The 23,100-nt window shown below is 43.0% G+C and overlaps 1 protein-coding gene across 6 annotated transcripts in view; it reads left to right on the top strand.

The window, feature by feature from the left end:
* The first annotated feature begins 409 nt into the window (after window positions 1-409).
* TMEM74 (transmembrane protein 74) overlaps window positions 410-23,100 on the top strand; it is a 34,912-nt gene continuing 12,221 nt past the window's right edge. Inside the window, exons 1-3 of one of the 6 annotated variants that reach the window (XR_752383.4) lie at window positions 462-785; window positions 10,053-10,322; window positions 13,189-13,248. Coding sequence is in view for 4 of the 6 variants with exons in the window: in XM_039549193.1 (XP_039405127.1) it covers window positions 1,701-2,651 (951 nt within the window). In the remaining 2 variants the exon portion in view is untranslated. The other 5 variants (XM_039549193.1, XM_039549194.1, XR_002046698.3 and 2 more) reach the window with 5 other exon arrangements.

Here is a 23,100-nt window from a genome sequence, read left to right as displayed (position 1 = left end):
TTATCATTCATCATTTGAGACTCTGATTTTATCTTTCCCTGGAGTTAAGTCGTGAGCTCCCATGACTATGGAAAACAACTCTGGGTGATAACTGAGCCAGACCACGCATAGGGCTGCACGGAAGCTCCTCTCCGAACCCGTACCAGGACCTGGGGACTCGGAGGGGACTGTCCGCTGGCTGGAGCCCCGGCAGCGCGACCCGCAGGCAGCGGCCGAGCCCCCGGGGGCGGCGGGGCGGGCGCGGCTCCGGGCGCTGCCGCAGCAGCGCAGCCGCCGCCGGCCGCGGACTACAACTCCCGGCGTGCCGAGCGGAGCCCGCCCGCCCCGGCACTGCCCGGCTGGGCTGGGCTGGGCTGGGCCGGGCCGGGCCGGGCGCCGGCGCCCGCGGGAGCCCGGGTCCCTGGGAGCAGCGCGGGCGGGGGCGCGGCCGGCGGCGGAGGCGGGCGGGAGGTAGGTGTGTGTGTCCGTGTGTCCGTGTGTCCGTGTGTCCGTGTGTGTGTGCGTGCGGGGGCCGGCGCCGCGCCGGGCAGGTGAGAGCCCCGCGGGGAGGAGGAGCAGGGGGAGGAGGAGGAGCAGCAGCAGCAGGCGGCGTGCTCCTGCCTGCCGGGGATGCGTGTGTGCCTGTGCGTGTCTGCGCGCCGCTCACCTCGGTACCGCTCGGGTCACTCGGTGGCGGGCGGGTCCAGCTACTGCCGGCGCCGGCGGGGATCGCGTTTCCCCAGCGCGGCCGGTTCTCGCTGAGGTCCCGAGAGGAGCGTGAGTGAGCAGCGGCCGTGAGCGATCACGTATGTGCTACAGGGGCACATGTGTTTCCTACGCATGCAACACATTTGTCGGGCTGCAGGCTTCGCCCCGTGACACCGGGCGGCCTCGAGGGGGATGGGGCCCAGGCGAATGGGGTAATAACGAATTAATTGGAGATGAGAAGTAATATCCGTCTTTGAGTCATCAGTCTTTGAGGCATAATTTCATTCCAAAAGCTCTTAGATGAATCGTAGGTCTTATATAGAAAGCACTAGCTTTTCCCGTAGGATTATCAGATTTCCACCGGAGAATACAGATCCTGGATTACTGAGCTACATGGGATTTGCGTGTTTCTTTCTAATTAGTCTGTGAATCTGAGTGTAAAATTCTTTATTTGGAAGGGGGGGGAGGGGAGTTGTATGCTTCTAAAAGAACAGACATATCTTTTCTCTGACATTTTACACAGTTTTTCTGGTTATCCTGTGCTCTGTAGGCACTTACTGCCTTAATTGGGTAGTGGTGTCAAAGGTTGATTAGATTCCCTAATGGATTTTGGATCTGCAAGAGGATTGCAGTTTTAAATGCGTGGCTAAAACAATCGTGTTTGCCATCTCCCCTCAAACAGTTGAGAAGAGGGCTGATATATTACATTGGTGTTATCTTCCCTTTGGTTTGGTTAATGTATCATCGTGAGGTTGTCGGGTTCGGTTTTGTTGTTGTTTTTTTCCCCCTCTACTATTTCATTTGCAGACCAAAAAGAAATGAATGTCAGAGAGGATTTGTTTAATCATTTAACAGCTGACACAAGCCATGTCCCTAACAAAACGTTGGTGAAAAAGTAGAAGATTTCTGGGATACAGCAGCACCAGTACTGTGAAGCCGCTTCTGCAGGTCAGGAGCAGCATTTGCTGGAGGATGCCGTAGCCCAGGAGGTGAGGCTCGTGGGGACGAGGTCGATGGCTTGCATGGAGCTTCTCTACCTGGCTGAGGAGAGCAGACAGGTGTCTCTGGGCACCGCTACCGCCTGGAGCCTGCCCTCCCATCCCTACGAGCAGCAGCAGCATGAGGGGGGTGAGGTGGACTCCAGAGCAGCCACTGCTGTGGCAGCCCTGCACTGTGAACAGCATTGCAAGCCCTTGCAGACGGGCCCTGTGGCTGAGCCCTCCCTGGCACCCCAGCCCTCATCCCTGGGCACCTCGCCTCAGGAGCACCCTGCACCCTCCAGCACCTCCCAGCCCTGCCAGCCAGCCGAGTGCTTGCCCAGGGAAGAGGACGGAGGGAAGAAGAAAGCCTGCTGCTGTGCCCAGGAACTCGAGACGTCGTTCACCTATGTGGATGAAAATGTAAATCTGGAGCATGCAAGAAGTCCCCCCACTCCTACAGGTGGCCAGGATGCCTCTCTGCAGCAGCACTCCTGCAGGGAGCTGCCACCTGAATGGGTGCACGATTCTCCTTCCTTGGTCTCAGAGGAGGATGATGCTGCCTCGGAGGCAGCAGCTGGGAAATCCGTTGACTATGGGTTCATTAGTGCCATTTTGTTCCTGGTTAGTGGCATTTTGCTGGTGATAATTTCCTACGTGGTACCCAGAGATGTGACTGTGGATCCCAACACCGTGGCTGCCCGGGAGATGGAGAGGCTGGAGAACGAGAGCGCAAGGATCGGTGCTCACTTGGACCGCTGTGTTATCGCTGGGCTGTGTCTCTTAACCCTGGGGGGCGTGGTGCTCTCCAGCCTGCTGATGATGTCCATGTGGAAAGGGGAGCTCTACCGGAGGAGCAGGTTTGCATCCTCCAAGGAGTCTGCAAAGCTGTATGGATCTTTCAATTTTAGAATGAAGTCTGGAGCAAATGATAATATGCTCGAGCTGTCGTTAGTTGAGGAAGATGTGCTTGCCATAGATAATTAGTGTGGTCATGATTTTTAAGGCAGCATTTCTACAGGAAAATATGTTTCATTAAAGAAAGCAGATGCAGCTAAAGATAGCTGGTGATGCAGTTTATTTGTCTGACAAGAATGGTGTTATCTTAAGCTCTATAATCAAATGTTTGCAATATATGAGTACTTGTTGTAAAAGGGAAATGTGCCAGACAAAATGCAAATGATATAAAATAATGAAAACCACTGAATAAAAAGAGATTTGTGATAAGTAGGTTCCTCAGATACTTGTTTATCCTAATATAAAACATTCCACTGGTGTCTTGCCTATATAATTTTCTTATTACTCCCATGTAGAACGAGAATGACCTTGACACTTTAGAAGCTGTTAATTTTTGAAGCCTGCAGGATTAGTAACAGGCTACTTGATAGAATGTTAAGAAGCAGGACCAATAATCAAATAGCAGGGCTAATATTTCATTAAGAGATGCTTTTTTATTCTTTAATTTTAAGCATATCCCTTTTCTTCAATTGAGTGACAGCTGCGGGAAGAAAGAACACCACTTGGTCGTGACTGGCCACAAACCTCCCATATTTTCAAACAATTGTACAATTAGTGATGATTATTTAAAATATAAAATAAGAGGCAAAGGGCAGGAAACCATATGGCCCATGGTATTGGTAGGAGACAAAAGGCTCTTTCAGTTTGAGGTCAGTGGCTCCATTTCAGTTCAGATTAGCAATGATTGATAGTCATTAACTTCTGATAGCTATAGTGACCCATATAAAAGAAGTTTAGTTCTTGGTGGACAGATGTCTTTGTATGACGACTGCCATAACATCAATAAACAGACCTCTTGTTGGAATCTCAAAAGACCCAAAGACTGAAAAAGCATGGGGATGCTGAGACTGGACATTTCACCTTCAGTACAGATGCCAGAAGAAATTCAAGCTCAGCTGCAGGGTTTTGCTTATACTGGGCATGTCTGCATCCTATTAGTCCTTTTTGAAACTTCAGTTTTATATCACTAGGCTGTCAACCTTCTCATAACCAGGAAGGTCAGGAAGGATCTCTCTGAGACTCATTCAATAAAACCCAATTTATTTGTAAAAAATAAATCATCAGGAAATACAGAGGTTAAGTATCAGGCAGTTTACTGGCTGACATGAGACTCACTTAACATAGGGGATGATCAAGGGTACATGTTGCTATTAATCTCAGTTCTGTGGCACTGTAGCCAAAAACCTGTACCACTGATGGTATTTGCTTTATTATCAGTCAGTTTCTGTGGAACATTGACATGTTCTTGCTGTGCTGGGAAAACCAGCAAAGATTGTTCAGTACACCGCTGTCAGTTCTTACTGAGCAATGGTTAATACATACATATATATATATATATATATATATATATGTCTTATTAATGTGTAGATGTATATTATGTGTGTATGTGTCCCTGGCAAAGCCAAACGTGGGTGAAGAGCTCTGTCTGTGCAGTCTCTGACTGCAGTCTTAAAAGAAAAATGTGCTTCACTATGACAGCCCTCTCAGTTGTGAGTTAACTCTCAAATATCAGGAATATGAATTATTTTTTAAATGATACTTTTTTTCCCACTGTGACACAGGAGAAGAGTTCTCATGAGAAGGAGTGAGGAGATCTCCTTTATATTCCCTTTACCCAGTAATAAGTGGCAGCACAAAGTTCAGAATAACAAGTGAATGGCAGAAACATGGGTTCCTCACAGAGAGACTGAACACTATTTTGCCACTTGGTTCTTCATTCCCCTTCTCTGCTGTTCTTGTCAGGAGACAAGTGCAGCACCCAAGTCTGACTCAGCTAGTTCCATCCCTTGTGCTTGCTGGCTGCAGGTGCTGGCATGGGTGCCTGTGATCAAGGGCCCAGGAGCTGCCCTGCTCCAGATTCATGCCTTTGGTCAGTAGATATCATACTGTGGTACCCAGACTTTAAAGCTGGCCCCAGAAAAGAGAGCCTGCTTCACATGTTCTCTGCTCCAACTGCAGCTTTAGGTCAGTGTTACTGCGTCATTAAATGAGCTGCCTTATTAGAGGGTGCTGCTGCCCAGTAGATCATGATACACAGCGTGTTCACAGGCAGTAATTCAGCAATGACCAGCATCTCCACAGTCGTCTTTGAAGAGCTTACATCCTTCTGGCTGTGTTGTCAAGGATTCTGGATTGAATCTCTAGGGTAAATGTCTTCTTACATCTGGAAGCTACCTTCAGCCTGCTGTGATCAGTACAAGCGAGGAAGGAACTAGCCTGAGAATCTGGATGCAGAGCAGGAAGGTTCCTCCTTTTCTGTCCTTGGCCTGCTGGTGGGGTATGTGGGCACTGCCCACAGAGCTTGGCACATTGCTCAGTGTGGGGGGGCGGGAACAGTGCTTTCACCCTGCCCTGAGGATGGGAAGGGGCTGACCGTGGCCTCCACAGGTCCAGGGAAAGCCATGCCAAGGAGAGGGCAAATGGTGCTGAGCTGGGGTCAGCAAGATGGTGCAGGGCGGGAGGTGGATGTCTCACGGGATGAAAACCCTTTCACCTGCCTGGGTCCCGTGTTCTCACCTACATGACAGAAGCTCTAAAACTGCAGCTGGTGGTTTTGAGAGCTATTATTTTTATTTTTTAATTATACATATGCATGAAATTGGAGTACATTCCATTATTGCAGAAAGATGACAGCTTAAGCTGTACGGATCACAGATTTCTTGTAGAAACCATGACATGCCTTAATGCTGATTATTAGCACTAGAAAAAGGAACGCTCCCCTGACTGTCAGTATGTTATTGTCAAGTGAGAAGTTTTCTGACACTTTGTAAAACGCCTGTCACAGATCATGAACCTGCAATACTTTAATGAACCCTGAAATTTTCCCTGAGCATTTTAAGGAAACATTAGTCAACCTAATAATCTAAATATACACTGCAGAAGTGTGAGGAGTAATAAAATTTAAACAGCAGGACTAACAGAGTTTCTTTATTTTGGTGTGTGTGCTATGAAAGAGGTGAAGGAAGGCCTTCAAAGTGCAGGAATTTAGCAGATAAAAATGCTCAGGATGTTTCTCTGATCACGTTTACAAATTGCAGCATGGTGTGAGTTAACAGTGCAGTATAAAACCTCTGGACTCTCAGGTTCTCGTGCTGTGAAACCAAACGCAGACAGAAACCAAAGCACTTGCTGTCTGGTGGCTGATGGTGGAAATGAATGTATAAGCCCACTGGCCGGTGGACAGGGCTTCCCACCATTAACCTCGCACGAGACGTTGACAAAGGGCGAGGCCAAGGGACATTGATTGCCCCCTGATGCACCCTCACAATTTGACTTCTCCTGCTTGATACTGAAATGCTTTAAGGGTACAAATGTGAGAAGAATCGTTGGTGGTTTTTTCATTGCCTGGGCTAAAATTGTCACTTGAATCATTGGAGAGCTTTCTCTTTTTTTGAGGAACTAAATTTTGGCATATACCAAGTGGGTTTTAGGTGCCCTCTAAACATACCAGGATTCTGAGTATGGATTTCTGAGTACCCTGGAAACACAACAGGATTTTTGCCCTTAGTCAGTTTATTTCTGACCAACCCCAGCTGCCCAATGTGACACTTTCCCATTTTCTACCTCATGACACGTCTGCTGGCTGGGCCCAGCCCTGGCCTCTGCCTTCCCACTGGAGGTGTCCATGCTTCCCTAAACTGCAGGAATGGAGGCTTCCCCGCATCGAGGCGACAGCTGCCAGTGTCTGGCTCCCTGCTGCTCAAACAGCTCCCTGGTGACCCATGCTCTCACTTCCTTTTTCTCAGTCAGACGCTGTGGCTGAGGCTGGACATTGGGAGCTGCATGGCACCTGCTGGGAATGCCATTGGAATGGAGGCTGTCACCACATGGTCCCAGCCCCCCATGCTGGAGGTGCCCAGCGTGGCTCCCACCAGCCTCGCCTGCTCCTGCCAGCCCGAAGCCAGCCCCATGACAGAAATGCCTAAGACTCTCCTAGGAAGCTACACTGGGTTGTTGTTGGGTTTTTATGTGTTTACAATTTTTTAGTCTTTGTAATTCTTTTAAAAATCTGTCTGCAATGAGTATAAAGTTTACTGACTAAGAAACCAACTGGTTTAATCTTGTAAAACTCTGACCCACTACAGGGCGAAACATCACAGTCCATCGTGAGCTGTTCAATAGTGCGTTTGATGCCTTACTACAATCACAGCTGCATTCTGTACAGAGTCAAAAATAAAAGTCTATGAAGCTGAGCACTGTCGTTGTGGGCCTCTTTGCTCCTTGCTGATTCCAGTGATCAGCTCTTGCTCTTTGTGCCATGGGTGCAGTCCCTAGTCCTCAGTGGCCTCAGTAGGCAGCAGGGCCACCTGGCAGAGGTGGTGCTAGATTGAGCTGTGCTGGCACACCAAGCCTGTCCCCAGCTCACCCCTCCCTGGTGTTGCTGCTGCTGGTCCTTCCCAGACCAGAAGTGCCAAGCAATGCAGAGTTTCAAACCCTGCTGCACTTGTATCCCACTCAACTCCATACAACCAGAACAAAAAAGAGAAAAGGTGGGTGGAAGCAGCCAGGGCTGTGTGAGCAGGCAGCTGGGGAGGTGCTGTGTGAGGACGTGGGTGTTGAGCCCCTGCTCACCATCACCACATACATGACCACTTCAGGATCACATCCTCACCTTCGCCCGACTTGGCCGTGGCCAGGGCAGGAGGGCAGAGAGTGCCAGGCCCAGCACCAGCCATGGTGATGATGGGTGGGCATGTGGTTCCAAGAAAGCACTGGAGGTGATGGATGATGCAGGGAGATGCAGAAGCTATGTTCCTGCAGGTCTGTGGGCTGAGCATCGCCACCTCAGTGTCAGCTTCACCTCCCCCTCCAGAAGAGCTGTGCCAGAGTGGGCAGCAATGGGAGGGTTCCGGTGCAGGGCCAGCAGCAACTGGCACCAGCAGCTAAGCAGGACCTCCAGGGAGCCTCACAGTTTTCTCCTGGCTTTTTTTGTTTCTCTCAGATCTCTGGTGTAGGTCAGTTATCACTTTAACCACCTTTGACAACCTGTACTCCCTCCCAGACGTGATTCAAAGGTATGCCACACCGGTTATGCCTCGTAAGGTCACTTTTCATTCTGGTGTGACAGAATCAGACCTTTCCCTGCCACTGTCGTGTGAATCACCATGTGGGTGGAGCGCCGTGGTGGGTGTGGGTCCAGGCTGGAGCAGGGGCAGTCTGCTCATACTACCTGTTACCACAGAGCAGAGTACAACAGTGCCCCAATTCGCAGTTCAGGTTTTAGGCTGTTCTGGCTACAGCAGTAATAAATGTGTCCCAGAAGTGGCCTAATTGGCTGCAGTGACTGCTCTGATGCCAAATGCAGACTATGGTGTGCAACTGATAGCAAGAGGTTAAGAGACTAGATGTATTTATAGATATGACAATCCATCGGCTTAAAGGACTGGGAGGCTTTTTAACTGAAAGCAAACACAAATTCATTTTTACTGTTTTTACATGTTTCTTCTTAATCTTACCATTTTAAATTTTGACAGATTCAGTGTCAACTGTTGTATTCACAGGGGCTTTTGTTCCCTGTGTTTATGAGTCCTGGCAAGGTCAAGAGTCCTATAGACTGCAGGGAGGTGAGACTTCTCTGATTTTCCTATCAGTTTAAATTAAATTGTGGATGTTATAAATCTGCATAAAACCAAACAAAACAAGAACCTCTTATTTGAAATGAACCTGCTTAATATTTGTTTGTGTAAATGTAAATGCAGTGCCCATGGTAGAAACTGAGCCGAATAATGCATGTTTTAATTAGATTTTCAATAAAAATTCGTTAAAATATTTCTGCACACTTGCTGTATTAAGAACCTGTAAAGAGTTCTCTGCTTATTTATGTGTAGATTTGCCCACTGTTACATGTGGTAAAAAATACTGAGCTATTGCCGTTAATTGAGCTGCACCTCACAGGCATTTGGCCATTGTTCTGAATGAGAGCTTTCCAACCTCGCACGTGTGGTTTTTGTTCACCTGCACCGAGTGTGTAACCCACAGACCACTGAAAGTTCTTCCATTTGGATCAAGAAATGAGATGCTGAGCAGCATGAAACATAATGTTCTCAAAAGGTCTCCTGCACACAGATACCAAAGCTCTGTACAGAACATACAGTGTTCCCATTTTGCAGATGAAGTGAGACACCTCTTGTGCCCAGAGAGCCACCTGGACAGCTGGAGAACCAAGGCTTCTTAAGTCCCAGTCCAGCACTGCAGAAAAGGCTGAATTTGTACAGAACCACTAGAATAAATTAATCTGAAAAGGATCGCAATTTTTTTTTCCTGGAGAATGACATTTACATTTAATTTAAAGTGCAAAATAATTAAAAAAAAAATCTAGGAAAGTCAACCCAAACTAAATTTGCTAATATTTGGACATATTTGGTTAAGGTTTTGCACATTTTAGTCATTTGTATTTGGGTTTTTTAAGGCATAAAAATATCAATAGGCTTCTGTTGAAAAAATAAAACAGATATCTGTATATCAGCACAAATGGCTTCTCTTTTCCAATGATTGTTTCTGTTTTGACAGATGGGTATGCAGGGAAATTTAGCTATTGTTGAATAAAACATATCCAGAAGCAAAATTGATTAAGTCCCTTTTGTAGGGTAAAAAAATCAATTCTTCCCATTAGAAGGATCTAAAAGATGTTGATCAGCTAGAAATGTAAATAAAGTTCTTTAATCACTATTCTCCAACTGCAGTGTATCTATCTACATGAGATTGTCTTGTCTCTTTTATAGCTTGAAATAAATTTGGTTGAACTCTAACATGAAGCAGCTTTTGACAAACTAGTGAGAGTAACTGTGCTTGAATGTAAATAATATCAAGTAGCTATCCTGACATTTTGGTATTGCTTTGCTTAAGGATTAGCTGTTCATGAAATGAATGTATATGTGATAACAATATATCCAGGCTGGGCACAAAAATACATTCACTGAAAGGCAGAGCAGTAGAAAGTATGTGACTGTTTTCAGTTTCTATATATTCTGATTTCATGTAATAAAGACAGCACTTTCAAGATCTCTTGATTAGTAATTGTTGAGGGCTATTAAAGGTCACAGAGGGCTATTAACAGAAGGATGCCAAGTCTCTAGCTCTGTAAGTCCCTAAGCTTCTGATTGCTAAGAGCTGAGAGAATATGCTGGTGTGTGCTTGCCCTACCCTTGGTTTTAGATAAAGCTGTAACTGCTGCAGGCTACTGAGCAGTTACATTCTATCTGAGCCTATTTGGTGGCAGATGGACCTTTGATTTGATCCAGACTGACCCTGTGTTCTCAAAACTTTATGCTTTGCCTATAAGGACAATACCAAGTAGTTATTTGCCACTGTGGCTTCCTAAAGAAGGAATCAATAGATCAGAGTCTTACCTTTCTTTTTCCCTCCTTACAGGAATGGTAACCATGGCTGGAAGAGCTCTTGAGAGGTCATTTTCCAGTCTTCTGGAACTTTCACCCTCCATCAGTCCTCAAAGATGATTGCTCATGGCTGTGAAATTGCTGCTCAATTCTCTGAGCACTCTGGGGTGAATTTTATAAGGCTCACATGATTTGCAGATACATTATGTATCTATGCAGCCTCTTCTTCTGCTCTCTACCAGCCTAAGTTCTAACGTTCTGAAGTCTATGGACAGTCTGAATACTTCTAGATCTTTTTAATAAGGTAAAGAAAGGTTGAAACACTTCAGCCTTCTCAATGTCGTTTTCAATTGTGCTCCTATCTCACTCTCCACCAATCAGAAAACCTGTTTTTTCTTTGTCCTTTTTCTTCTTTCTAGTATAAATATATAAATAAATATAGAGCACTTCCTCATGTCCTTTTTTTTCTCTTCTATGAGGATCTCCCCCACAAAAGAAAAGAAAATTATTATTTATATATTCTAATTTCCCCAGTGGGGAAATTTCTTAAATTTTAGGTCACTGTTATGATTAGCCAAATCCATGTTTACAATTGTTATTTTTCTTTCACATTTTCACATTTCCTTAATTTTGGCTAAGAATTTGCTAAATTTCCTGAATATCTTTTTCCTTTAAACTTCTGCTATGTGGGAGCATACCAACTAGTGCTTTGAATTTACTGGAGTTTCTTGTTCCTTGGGACCACTTCCCTGAAAGCAGAAGTATTCTGCTGTAACAGCCCTACATTGTGGGGATTTTTTTGTATAGGTTGAGCTCGGTGAACAGCCTGGTGATTGCGTTTCCCACTCCTGACCACCTCCATTCGTTCCCCACTCAGCCTTTCTTCAGTGTGGGCAGCAATGGTCCAGGGTACAGATTTTGTGTCAGTCTTGCTGTTTGAGCTAAGCCATGTTGCTAAGGAAAATATTACAGGCTTGTCTATGGGTTCAAATTACAATGCATGGCTATTGAGATGGGAAATGTCTTCACTTTAAGTTCACAGGATATTGAAACCAGTCTTAGCAAAGAGGCGAGTTAGAAGCAAAAATCAATACTGGACGATGCTGAAATGCCTGTGTTCAGCTGCTGTTTTAAGTGGCTTGTACAGACCTTTCAAATCATGTTGCCAACAAATGAAGGAAATACGGCTTTTAAAAAGTCAGAGAATTATTAATAGTGTGCTTGACCTCCAGCTCTGCACAGTCTACAAAAAAAGCATCATTTGTCATATGCTGCTGCCTTGCCTAATTCTGCAGCCCCTGTTGGGAAGCAGTTGCGCATAGGAGAAGTGCATTCAGAGAGTCAGGGTCAAAGCTTTAGATCCATGATGGACTGTGGGAGGGAAGGAGAGCAGAAACAGTTCATGGTCAACCCCTGAACAAAAAGGGAGGGGTGCAGGAACCCAGCACCTCATACATCATTCACACGCGAATGGTATTTCTTGTCCTGGTGTGTTAGAGAAGAACATTAACTGTGCTGAGGTTACACTTGCAGCTTTCCAGCAGAGATAGAGAAGTATGGAGAGAAGCAAATGTCAGATGTCTTCAGGAGAAAATGAATGCTGTAGCCACTACCCTGGCATCTGAGGAGTGACTGGGGACCCAGCACCTCCAATTGCGCTCCCCAGCAGGCTAATCTGTTGCACAGCATTTGTAGCACAAAGAAGCAGTCTGAGCCTTTATTAACTTTAACTACTGTCTGAATAACCTAAAGTGATAATCCATCTCTCTTACTGCTGTTATTAAGTCAGTTTTGGACAATGCCTTATCATCTGCAGAAAAAATGAAGAGGAGATATAATGCAGACAGCAAGTTTCTAGGTAAAATGAGTCTGTCTGAGAAGGGGAGAAAAATGTTGCACACTGGGCTGAACAAATCTTTGCATTGATTCCAGGAACCAGAGTCTTTCTAGGAGCACCACAAATGCATGTCTTTATTTAGTGGTTGGATTCAAAGAGCTGTCAATCTTCCTCTATCCAGATAACTCCCATTTGTGTTCAGGTCTGGGGTGCTTTAGGGTCATACATTATTTCTGCTTGTGCTGTTCTTGCTTTTCACTTTGATGCCAGCTCTGCAGTTCTTCATCAGCCTCACGAAGCCACGTGTGCAAACAGAACCACTCCAACCCCACTGCCTTGGTGGCAGCAGGCAGTGTCCCGCTGACACATGGCACTGCTGCAGCTCCAAGAGTGCACATGTGAGCCTTGGAAATGGAGTTCTCATAGAGAGTCTTAAATAATCATTTAAATATCCATCGAGATCTCATTTATACGTTGTCATCTGAGAGCCCAAATCTCATCTGTCTGTGGGCATGCTGGTGTGAGTGCTCTGTGGCTCAGCAAAGAGCTAGTTCCTCCTCTTTGGCTGTCCTGCATATTATCTGATTCTGTGTCCAGTGCATAGGAATAAAAGCCAATTCTTTTCTATCTCCCCTTCAATTCAGATGGGATTAAGCTTACCTTTCAGCTGGGTGGCTGAGGTAGCCTGAGATAAAATTTGAGGCCAGTAATAAGTTACTGCTCCTGCACAGAACAAAATGAAAGAAGTTGTGACTTGGAGAGATAAACAGCTGCTGGGGATGCTCCACAGCACAGCAGTAATACCTCAAGTCTGTGGTTTAAAATCAAAGTCTTAACTACAGTAAACAGAGCAGGTTTTAGTGGCTTTTTTTTTCAAGGTGAAGGCTAGAATGCAGGCCATGGAGGACTAACACGGAAAATTTGTACACTATTTAAGAATCCTTCACTGAAACTTCACCCCACATCCCATTAAAAGTTCCAGGATACACAACAATAAGCTTATATAAACAACTACAGTCATTTATTTACACACAGGATAAACCAATGCATTGCAAGTAAGGAGATCTGTATCCAAACACCACAGGAGGTGAATTTGTCACACAAATACTATCTTTCTTTACCTTGAGCTCTTGTGGGAACCCCAAGTTAATCCCTGTGTCCACACATGATCACATGATGTTTACTGTCATTTATATAGGACAATGTTTGGTTTATTTCCTGTTTGAGATAAGGTATTTTACCTCAGAGTTACCTGTGCATCTTACCATTTCACCTCAGTGAACAGAAGGCGGGAAAAATAAGAAAAGTATATTTAATTATTTTTTTTTGTCAGGCAAAGTATGTGGAACTAAAGAGAAGAAAATGGAAGGGAGGTGAAGGTCTTGTCAAGCAGGTAGGAATATGGATTTCATAATGTTAATAGCTACAGTCAATAATTATTGTGGAAATAGATTTCACAATTCATATTGAATTGATTGTAGTCCGGTTGATTGATGCTGTTGTAAAACAGGAGGCTAATCAAGACTGGGAATAAAAAAAAACAACAACATCCAAAGGCAAGCCCTTACAGATTAGTCATTCTTTATACTAGTAAGCCAATTTATCAACAGTAATAAAAAGTCCTGATCTTGTAAGCAACAACTCATTTTCATAAAATATGTCCTCTAGTTACATCCAGTGTTTTCAAAGGTTTCTATCTCTTGTCTATTTTAATAGAAGGGATAGTCAGATGCCACGAGTTTTTTATACTACACTGTATAAGACCAGTTAGGTTTCTAGTGTCTTTTTAAAAATTAATTTCTTTGGACAGACCTTAAATTCTCTCTCACATCATTCTGTCGTCTTTCAGAATAAAAGTTGATTGTGCATTTAATTTGAGAACACTCTACATTCTTCAAGTTTCCCTAGGGGCACTAATCACCTGAAAACCTTAGGTAGTGTCTTCATGAACCGCTGAACAAATCCAGCCATCTTCTGATTTACCAAAAGGCGATCTTGTTTTTTTCTCCATTTTTTTCTCTTTCACTCCCCGCCACCTCTCCCAGCCTTGCAGTCCCTCTCTGCCTTGTGCACCAGCCCCCTTATAAACCAATGGTAGGCCCAGCAGAAGATTATTTGATGATTATTAGCATAATTTTTATCACTTATTTCAATTTTCATATGACTCATTTGCTTTACTTTACAATATATTTCCCTTTCTCAGCTTGTTTCAGAACTAGTTTCAGAACCAGTTAAAGGCTCATGAGCACCTTGGAGAGAAACTAAGATGCTCCTGGGAATTTGCTCCTCGGGGCATACCTGTGTGCGTGGGGACAGACGGACCCTGGCTTGAGCTGGGCAGGCTTTTGAGCTGGCTGGACACAGCCAGCTCTGGTCCCAAGTAGCACAGCGCTGCTGTAGGAGGGCACAGTGCCTGAGCAATATGCTGTGCCTCTCAGTGGAAGTGTCTCCTACATGCTTCATCCAGGTCTGGACAAAGGTAGCTTGAGTGGAGTGCAATTGCCTCTGTATCCTCATGTCCTTAATCATCATGGCAGTTGTCCTCACCGCTCTGCCAGCTCTGCTTGGATCCTCACCCCTCTCCCTGTTCAGCATCTCCTCTCCTGTTAAATTTATCTCTCTTGAATTACTCACAGTCTCTTTGCTGTCATAAGCTGCATGCAAATGCTGGGTTTATTGTTCAAGATAATGCATTTCTGCTATCTCAGTGAAATAGGTGTATTCCATTTGGTTTATTAGCTAATTAAACTAATCGCTAGAGAACCTTCAGAATGTCTTCTGTTCTTCTGCAGTGAAGCTAATTTATCTTTAAAGTGCTGGAAGTAGGAAAATGGTCTATATGCCCTGCAGAAAAGTTTGAGGTTCATATGTTTTTATCCAAAGTGTTTCAAAATAATAATCTAAAAGTCAGATTTGGATATTCAGGAAACTTTGGCACTGAATGATCTGCAGCAAAAGAAACATATGGGAAGTACAGGCACAGTCTGATCTTATCTGTCAAGCTGACAGATAAATAATTTGACAAAACAGAGATTGCTTAGAAGTTAAAAAATAAGTTTTTTTGGTCAGAAAAGCGTCCCAATGACTATTTGTTTCCTTTGAGCTGATCACTGGATGGCACTCAGTGTGTCAGTATGCTTTTAGAATTTCATAAAAAGTGCTGGTAGAGAAGAAGCCCTTTCACAGAATTGTGGTAGAGGCTGGTGGACACCTCTGGAGCTCATCTGGTCCAGCCCCTGCTCAAGCAAAGTCAGCGAGAGCAGATTGCCTGTAGTTCATCCAGTTGACTTTGGAATACCTCCATTAAAGGTGGCTCCAGAGCCTCTCTCTGAAGCATTTTGCAGTGTTTGACCACCTGCAAAGCAAAAAAAAGGGTTTTTTTTCTGATCATTATCAGAATTTTCTGTATTTCAGATTTCATTGCCTCTTGCCCTGTCAGTGCCAAGGAGTCTCTGGCTTTGTCTTTTTTCCCCCAGCCCCACATCAGGTTTTTATACACATAGATAAGATCTCCTCAAGCCTTCTGTTCTCCAGGCTGAGCAGTTGACTGGTAAAACCAGAGCACTGAACTTTAAATCCACCACATACGGAGGAGCACAGACCTTCCAGCAATTACAGCTTGTAGCACCTTCTGGCTAGGTTTAGAGATCTCTGCCTCTAGCCAGATGAAAAGGTAAACACTGTTTCAAGACAGATGTCTCCTAAAGAAAAAAAGATATTTATCCGTTACCCAATCCACACTACAAGATGCTCTACTTTAGTAGGAGTTTCAGGGTTTTGCCTCCTCCCAACAAAAACAGAATATTTAGCTTAGCTTGTGTCAGTTTGAAATTAAAATATATGAAATGAGAAGCTGGAGCCTTTTGCAGAAGAATGTGAAAATGAAATTTTATTATTTTGGGAATTTCTCCCTGTCTGTAGTTCATATAAAACTATCGAACTGCAATCTTTGACAATTTTACTTCTCATCACAACACTAATAAGCATCCCCATCTCAGTTCTATGGCTATCTGGTGCATTTTGATTGCCTCATTTTTGTGTGGGTTTGATTCATAAGCACCAGAAATAAAATGTGGACACTGGGCATTTTAACATCTTTTTCAGCTGAAGATAGCAACTTCCAAATTAACAGAGTCAGATATCTGAGGCATCTATCAGTTCTGCTTCCCATCAGCAAACGCATTTCATTATTTTGACACTTATTTAGGTCATAAGTGATGTCATCCACTTTCTTATTTACTTTTTACAGTACAGGAGGTGACTACATGTTAAAATCTCTCTCTCCTCTGCAATTTATTTTCTTTCTTCCTTTTTGCCAGAGGAGATGTTCAGACCCTTTCATGTTAATATGCGTTTTCTTGTCTTATGTTTAAAAAAAAATCAGTAAATAATAATAAAAAATATCCTCCAACTAGATTGTTAGCATGAGTTAAAAATGCAAACAGCTTGTAATAACTACAGCATGTGGAGAGGTTTATTCTCTGGCCCTGAATCAATGGGAGCTTTGCTAACAGCTGTGGCCCACAGTCTGCAAAATTTTCCAAAAGGAAGAATTATTTTTTCCATAGCTGAGAAAACAGATACAGCACTAATGAAATTTGAGGTTACAAGTGCAATTGATCTCACTGATATGGAGACCCAACTTGTGCTTTCTTAGTAGGACAGCATCTCCACTTCGTGGGAGCACTTTGTGTTTCCTGCCCCTCCAGCACAGCCCCGAGGGATGTGCTGTGCTTACCCCTCTGAACACCAGCATGGAACAAGTGCTGCTTCCAGCAGATTTATGTCTCATTCTTTGTTAATTGAGGCTTTTCCAAAGATGTGGTTGCTCTTTCTGCTTTTTTGTATTGTCTGGTGTCTAATAAGGTGTGAGCTGTCACTATGCTGTTCTCTCAGCTGGAGAACTTAAAAGGTCCCTGTCTCCTATTCAATTGCTAATGTTCACTGGATGTAGCAATATATACGGCATTTATCTCTCCCCCCCTCCTCCCCCCCAACCCGCTCCATCCTGGAAAAATTTGATTGGCTAGACTGGTCAATAGGATCAAAACATATGGAAGGAAAGTTGCTAAGAGAAATGTACATTTGAACATATATAGAGAGAGCAACTGAAGGAGCCTCATCTCCCTGTATGGGAGGGGCCTTCTGAAAAGTCACTATCTATCCCTAGAACAAACCAGGTTAGGAATTTTTTAAATGTTTTTCTGCTTTGGTTATATTCACAGTTCTAATGATATTTTAGTAACAATTCTTGGTTATGAGTGTAATTGTAATATAAAAGAACTTAATTTTTATGTTCATTTCCCATTCTGATAGGATATTTGATTTGTTAGTAAAACTTGTACAGAGAGAAAGTCTATTCTCCTATAGTAATTACTCATGAAAATTATATCAGTGCAGGCAGGAAGAAAGTACAGATTAAACAAGGTCTAAAACAAAGCACTTTGAAGACCAAGTTTCTTACAGTAGTCACTCCAGGAAATTTATAGGCACTTTAATTAATGCCTTTTGCCTCTAAGTTCTTTTCCAGTATAATTAATTGTATACACCCATGTACAAAGATGCAGAGAGGATGCCTCTATTATCCTGTAGAGAACTAGGAAAGCAGGGTATACTGTTAACTGCTATTCAACAGAAAATGATACACTGGCCTTTGACAAGCAAAGGACAAAAGGAGGGTTATGACCTGGCATTTTCAAGCAGCACCAGTAAAGCAAAACCTTATCAGCAGCGCTCTCTCAACTCAAGCCCTTTGTCATGGCAGAGTGAAGACTTTTCCTCTGCATTGTTGAACCACAGGTAGACATACACAAACATCCAGGTTGTCTTTGCCCAGGTCTATCAATACTTACTGCAGACCAGAAATTGATAGTAGAGGGTTACTGGATTTAGCAGATAAATTTACTGCCTGACTGGCACTGGTAATTAAGCAAGTTGGAGTAAGTACCAAGTGAATACTTTACCAAGGCTTTTGCATCCCTGGAAGTTTTGAAATTAAGATGGGTGTTTTTTCTAAAATAATAGCATTAACAACTATAATAATTCTTATAATTATAATAGATGGCCTGTGAGCCGTATAATACAGGAGATCAGAGAGGTAATTACAGTCTCTTGTGACCTTAGATGCAGTAATTGATAGTAATTACTCTTCTTTGAAGCCTCAGCATGCTTTATTGGCCTGTATCAGAGCCATGGGGTCATCTCATGCAGGTCATGTACCATAACCACTTTGCTTCAATTCTCAACACATACTGTTTTCCTTCCCTTTCTATCCCTGCCTCACAGAGCAAGGCTGTGGAAGGAGCAGTGTGTGCATCTTAGCTCCTGTGCACCAGCCAAATGAGCTACTGGGCACAAGGAGTGGAGCGAGGTCTTCCCTCTGCAGGAAGAAGTACAACATGCATCGCCTTGTTCTCCAGAGGAAAAGGGGTGGAGAGGATGTTTCCCAAGAAGCTGCCTGTGGATAACAGTGTCCCTAAGTTAACTTGGAGCCAGGACTCTGATGTATCACACTTACTTGGACTGATGGCTAATGAGGCAAATCAGCCCTACATGAATAAAATGTCTGTCAGGCGAAACAGAGCCGCGTACATTCCCTCTGAAATGTCCGTGTGTGCCAAGAAAGGCAATCTGCTGGCACCGAGCACGCACAGAGGGGCCGTACAAAAGGCCAATTCTTTGCATCAGCAGGGCAGGAGAAATGCCATGTCCCATAAAACAAATTGCTACTGTTCAAACCCCTGAGAACAGGCAGAAGCAGAGGCTGCTATTGAGTGCTCCGACTATCTTGCACTCTTTCAGGTTAAATGATTGTTGCAGAAAAGGCTGCCTCAGTATTTCTGTAAAGCAGCACCATGGAACATCACTTTAGTAGAAACAGGTAGTCTACTTATTTATTTATATCAGAACCTTTTTTACTTATATCAGAAAGACTCTTCATTGTTAGATTTTGTTTTCTTCGAGTGGGTGATCTGATTTTTACAAGGTCGAGTGGCATTTGACTCCTAGCATTCAATCTATTAGGAATGGACAGGAGGGAATTAGCCTAATGTCAGCTCAGAAAAAAATGCTTTTAATACAGACATCTTTGTCTACAGAAACAGGACTGCCTCTGTTGCAGTGTCATATTAGTTATTTCTTAACTTCTTGGGAAATGCAGAACTTGAACTGATAGGTGTCTTTCATTTTATTAAGCATAGCTAATATATAACATTACTTACTTATTTTTTGTCATTTCACTTCAGTGATTAGCAATTTCTGCACCTCTTGAGGTAATGCAATAGAAATGAGAGCCACAGGCAGCAGAGAACTCCTTCCAACCTCCCTAATTCTTCTGCACAAGCATTAGCTTGCAAACACCAAACACAAACTGGATGTTTTCTCCCCGTGCCTAGTGTGAAATGCAGAAAGGATTAACAGAAGCTCCTTGGATTAATCTCTTACTTGACAAAGAGATGATACAGTTTCAAACCTAGAGTTCAAACCTATGCTGCATTCTTCCAAGCAAGTGCAGAGAGGCAGAGGCTTATGCTGAGCATCTCACAACTTTTTATATGAGTCTTGTCCTGCTACAGCCCCTCTTTCCCATGCTGCAAGTGCATCTACACCTAAGCTGACACCCACAGCACAGCCCACCTTACCTGCTTCAAGTAACAGTGATTTCTCAGCACAGGATCATGAATAGAGATGAAAAGTGGCCTCTGAGATGCCTTTCTCTGAGCAGTAGGCTGGTTCCCACCCTTGTGCATGAGTGTATTTGATGAATTTCCTTGGAGAAATGAAAAGTTGGAAGATACTGCTTAGAGTAGCCTGAGAGACAAATTAGGAGCTGGGGATGGAAATTAGTGTAAAGGAATTCTCAGTAGACTGCTAGTGAGTCACGAGTTGCAGATGTCTCTTAGATGAGGAACAGTCCTGCAAGGCAATTACCAGCAGCCTCAGCACTTAAGGCATATGATATTAGGTAAAAAGGGAACTGTTTTTCACAGGCAGGAGGGAGAAACATAATCAAATCTTTATTTGCACTCAAGTGCATCTAATGCTATACAACATCTATTTGTCCAGGGAATTAGTTTTACTTATTTACAATACCATACTAGCCAATTACATGACAAAGCCCTTATAACCCTGCTATACTGTTTGTGAGGTGCAAGTAGAGAGAGAACCACAGAGAGCTGTAAGATAAACACTGCCAAAAGGAAAACAAAAATGTAAACTCTTACTAAAAGACAATACCTGTGTGATGGAAGGAGGTGATGGTGGTGAGTGGGGAGTTAGATGTCAGAGCATCTTCTATTAATTTTAATCAATTTAACTTGTCTAACTCATACTGGATTTTTGGCGTTTGGCTTTTTTACTGTCACTAATTAATTATAATCCAGTCTCAGCACAATCACTGTAACAGAACTGACCAAAAAAATATGCCAATGAAGTGTTAATGGACATGAAAAAATTGTATCTCGTAGCTACATTCATTACTCTTGCCTTTAGATAAAGTTAGGAAGTAGTCAGGGACATTATGAACTGCAAAGTCTTGCACTTTGAACATTGAGAATGAAGCAAAATAGTGTTCTTGAAGTGCTACAAAAGGAAATCACCTAATTATGTACTAAGAAAACAGTTATCCTGGCAATGTGAAGGACAAAAATTAAAAAAAAAAAAAGGAAGAAAAAAGCAGGTAGTAACACGTAAAAAAGAATACCCCATGTGATCAGTGTAATTCTCCCAACATTTTAGTTTTCCTCATAGCTTATATTAAGCCACAGAATTCAGTTCCTAATTTATGTGATGCACACATGTGCCCACACATTTTTGAAAGCTGTTCTTCAGCTTTTACAAATCACTTCTTGCTTTAATAATAAAATAAATGTATTAGACTTTCCACTGACCTCCTCAAAAATGGGATGAATCTCTTCAATATTTTTACTGATGTTAGGTCCAGTCCATTTTTAGTGCTATTCTCAGATGTCTCACAAACCTTCTGTTAGAGAGGGTTTCCTGGTCTTTCCTATCATCCAAACGAAAATAATTAATTAGATCAACTACTTTCATCAACACAGGCAAGCAGTATCCTGTGTTTGAATCACATGAATAGATATCACACAAGAATTTATGGCCATGCCTTCAGGTTTTGCTTTGGATTTATTCTCCTCTGAGACATGTTTCACTTCAGGAACTCAATGTCTTTCTTCTGTCCCTTCACCACTGCTGCTGTGAGAGAAAACAGCTCAATATTTGAAGCCATCCTTTGCTAGAATTCATGATTACATGGTCACTAAGTATTTGCACTACTGTAGAATGTCTCATCCTAAAGTCAATTCCCAATTTCTTCTGAGAAGTTAATGAAGAACATTTCAGAACCAGAGTTATGTCTGTGTTGCTTCCTTCGTCTTGCACTTTTATCTGATGTCTTTCCTCCTTACTTTTACCTGTGATTGATAGATCAGATAGAGGTATTCAGAGTGGATGCCTGGGTTATATAGGATATATGACATCATAATGGAGTTACAGAATTTGTGTAAGCAGGGACCTCTTAGAGGTTATTTTGGCCAAGATCTTCCTGAAAGGTTTGCTGACTTCAAAGTTAGATTAGGCTGCTCGGGATCATGTCCAGCTGAATTCTGAAGATCGACATTCCCAGCTGCTTCCAGTGTTTGACTGCTGGACCACATATGAAGAATATTTTTCCTTACATATATAACCATATGTTTATATATGTTATATATGTTTCAAGTTGTGAGAGCTACCTCTGTCCCTTTGTCTGCCTCCCTTCTGATCACCCGATTAGGTAGGTGCAGACAACTATTGGGAGCCCTTCTTTACCACAGAGCAGCTCCCTGGATCTAGAAGCCAAAGCATTTGCAAAAGCAGCTGTGAGACATCCAGCTCACGTCTCTTCTGAGCTTGGCAGGACCTGCTGCATTTCACAGGCAAAAGAAGGGGCAGAAAAGTGATCCATATCATCTTGCCCACTCTGATGGGCACCATGTCCCACCTCTACAGAAAAGTAGTGTTAATATTATATCACTTAGAAATAATTTCTAATGCTGAATGTAAGAGTCTAGCTGTTCAGTGGTGGAACTCAAAACATACCAAGAGCATTAACATGGCTGTCAGGCTGCTTTCCTTTTTGTCTCGAATCCTACTAAAACACAGGAGCAACAACCTTATCTCAAGAAAAATGATTTATTGTAATATTCAGAAGGTCCTGTCCTATACCACCACCTCTAATATCTCGTTTCTTGAGTGTTTAATACTGACTGAAGCTTGTGAGCCTTCTCTTCTCCCTACTGTGAACATTAGTTCTGGAACATCACAATTTCCACACCACCCAACTGTTCTTAAAAAAAACCCCAGTATTTGTCTGCAGCTCTGCTCTTGTACTTTCTTTGCATTATTTTTCATTTTGATGTGCTTTAATTGCCACAAACCAAACAGGAAACAGCTCAGGCATTGACATCATATTAGAAACTACCAGCCAAACATATATTTCTCCAGGAAGGTTTTTTGAATAATTTTATTCAACAATGAGGTTTTAACATTTTACTTGATGTTGTATTTTTCAAAATCGATTAACTCTGCAATTAATCTTCTGTAAAAATATTCATTAAATTACAAGTGAAAAAAGAAAAAAAAGCAGAAAAACATCCACCCCTTCTCGTCTACATTCTGTCCTCATTTCTATTTGAGTCAATCACTTTCTACCTTTTACCAAGAAAAAGATGCTGCTGCACATTAAGCAGGAAAAAGACAAAAATGCTCAAATGTTGCACTGAGGGGTGTTAAAGACAAAACCCCAAATATAACCAGACAGAAATATTAAAGACATAACAAATTGCTTTCCAGATGCAGAATCTTATCTATTCCATAGACATTGCTCCCTCTAATGGAAAATTAATGTTAAAGTTGCAGGTAGAGCCTGCCTAACATAATCCATTTGTGGATATGGTTCACAGCACTTTCTGGAGAATTTCTGGTCCCACGTGGAAAGAAGTTCCTGGGAGTTACACAGGGAATGTGAAGATGAATACTATAGCAGGGAAAAGAGCTTAGCTAGAGCAGGACTGATTGGGCAATGGATAAGAGAACAGAAATTATAGAAGTGGCATGAACAAGAGAGACAACTACAAACAGCACCCGTGAGGAATGGCAGCCTAGTGAAGAGGACAGAGAAGACATGAGTGCCCACAGAAGGCATTGCATGGGAAAAGCTAAGTTTCAGAGAGAACCAAGAGACTTAGGTGAA

This window comes from Corvus cornix, chromosome 2 (genome assembly GCF_000738735.6).
Source record: "Corvus cornix cornix isolate S_Up_H32 chromosome 2, ASM73873v5, whole genome shotgun sequence".
NCBI classification, from domain to species: Eukaryota; Metazoa; Chordata; class Aves; order Passeriformes; family Corvidae; genus Corvus; species Corvus cornix.
The sequence above is the reverse complement of the archived record's forward strand: the minus strand, read 5'-3'. Positions and strand labels throughout refer to the sequence as shown.